We start from the raw sequence: 2,304 nt of genomic DNA on the forward strand, positions 1-2,304 counted from the left end.
TTTTTATTAATAATTGTCTCCATAATAGAAGAAAACTCCATGAGGCCAAGGACTTTTTGTAATGTTTTCCATTGCTATTCCCTCAGTCCCTAGAACCATATCAAGCCTAATGTACGTATCAAGCTCAATAAGTATTTGTTGCAAGAACAGCAGAAGCAGCCGGGGCATCCCAGAAAACGGTGGCACAGCAAAGTTCTGGCCTAGCTGCTGTGGTCAGAGTTCTTCATGTCAATCTTTCATAGATAAAAACCACGCTTCTCAAATCTTGGGTCGACAGCTACCCGGCCCCCGACGTTCCAAGAGCAAATGGCACTTTTCCCGCCTTTTTGTGAGCTATAAGTGAGGACAGGAGGTCCCTCCCCGAAATCTAAGTCAACTTCGGGGATGGCTCCACCCCGGAACGCCCGGCTGCCACAACCTCCACTCAAAGCAGCCGGAACGTTTCTGCGTCACCACCGCTCACAGCGGAAGAACTTCGGGGACTCTTTAGAGCAGATAGGGCGGTGCTTCCGGGCAGAGCAGCGTCCGGGCAGAGCGGCGTCCGGGCAGAGCGGCGTCCGGGCACAGCGGCGTCCGGGCACAGCGTCTTCGGGCAGGACGGGTGAGTCCGCGGATAGAAGTCAGCGCGCAACCTAGGCTGGGGTGGCAGCATGGGGAGCATCGCGTCAAGGACGGACCTTTGCTTCCCGGGGCGGAAGCTGAATGGCCCCGACCAGCCTCATAGAGAATGAGGCTGCGAGGGAGCGTTTGGAGGAGGGCAATTTCTTTCTGCAGAGCAGCGTGGCAGTATTTGGGCTGCACAAGTCAGAAATGGCTCTTCTTCCTTCCCTAAGTCAGAGCGCGAGTTTTGGGAATTGTGATCCTGGGTTGGAGTTCATGACCGGCCTCCCTTTGTGTGGCCTCGAGAGAGTTAGCAACCTTTGATCCTCGAGTTCCACACCTAAAAAACGGGACGGTAATCACCTTTGCTTGTCTCATAGCACTTGGCAGGATAAGATGTAAGGAAAAGCTTCTTAAATTGCGGTGTTTGGTGCAGATCTCATTTGTGTGAATGTAGCATTCTAAGCTCATATGACAGGAATCACACCAACTGGCTTACGCTGGGGGAAATGGCCTTTCTGGGGTTGGATTCCCAGGAAACATCTGCGATATTTGTAAGAAAGTGAAAGTCATAGATACTGACTATGTTGGAGATACTGACCTAAAATGCCATCAAGTACATCGTTCTCCAGGATGCATAAATCCCTTCTCTATTAACAGCATGCATTGTAAACATCCAACTTCCCTTCGAACATCTGTAGTTATGGAGCGCTTAATGCCTCTGTCTTATCCATGTAATTTCCCGTTGCAGGTAGCTCTAATTAAGAAGTTCTTGTATGCAGTAAGCATACAAGAAATATTCGCGCTTGTAGTTTCTCCTGATTACTTCTAACTTTGTTTCTGAACTTTCAGAGAATTCAAATAAACTAAAAATAAAATACAGTTTAAATATTCATGTCATGGATGGCAGTAGCCACGTTTTTAAGAATTTAAGTTGAAGACATGTTAGCTTCTGGTTTTTGACATTCAATACAAAAACAGTTGCATGGAGAATCAAAATGTTCATTTTAGTCACTATACCATGTTACAACAATCATTAAACCTACAAAGCACCAACATAGGTAGCATATTGAAATAGCACAGATGTTAGAATTAAGTCATTTTTCCTTCAGGATATTAAAGTGGATCACCAGATTTTCTGAAACAAATGAATCTCTTCCAACACCAGGGTGTTGCAGGTGCAGAGGTAGTACAATGAATCATGTGTCTATTACACAGCTATAATAATCATCAGTTGTGGCTAATCTTGTTTCTTCTACACCCATACCCACTTCCCAAAATTCTATGGTCCTGTTCTATGACACATCTATAATGCATCTTTGTTTTTAAAACAATTATGAAAAGATGCTTCTGTTGGTTCCAGATTTGTGCATAAACATTTCTCCTTGGGACAGGAAAAAGAGTTCCATGAGGATTTTATAAAGTATTTTCACCAAACAACAATCATTGAATAAATTGCAAAGAATAAGATCACCTTGCAATCTGAGTTGTTTTTACTTTGTATGTTTACTTTCCTCTCTTTACTTTTCAAATCTAATTGTATGCATTTGGTGACAAACATCTTTAGAAAATTCACAATCTAATGATTTTTATAGGATACTGAATAATATAATACATTTAAGAAAAAATGGATGAAGAACCTGAAAGAACTAAGCGATGGGAAGGAGGCTATGAAAGAACATGGTGAGGAGGGCCTTATTACTT

At 43.4% G+C, this 2,304-nt stretch overlaps 1 protein-coding gene across 1 annotated transcript in view; it reads left to right on the forward strand.

The window, feature by feature from the left end:
* The first annotated feature begins 475 nt into the window (after positions 1-475).
* The window catches only part of GTF2H2 (general transcription factor IIH subunit 2), a 17,560-nt gene continuing 15,731 nt past the window's right edge, over positions 476-2,304 (forward strand). Inside the window, exons 1-2 of the mRNA XM_006913118.3 lie at positions 476-601; positions 2,196-2,283. Of these exons, the coding sequence (XP_006913180.1) occupies positions 2,228-2,283 (56 nt within the window). The 5' untranslated portion in view covers positions 476-601; positions 2,196-2,227. The remainder of the gene's footprint in view (positions 602-2,195; positions 2,284-2,304) is intronic.

This window comes from Pteropus alecto, unplaced genomic scaffold (assembly GCF_000325575.1).
Source record: "Pteropus alecto unplaced genomic scaffold, ASM32557v1 scaffold20, whole genome shotgun sequence".
Classification (NCBI taxonomy): domain Eukaryota; kingdom Metazoa; phylum Chordata; class Mammalia; order Chiroptera; family Pteropodidae; genus Pteropus; species Pteropus alecto.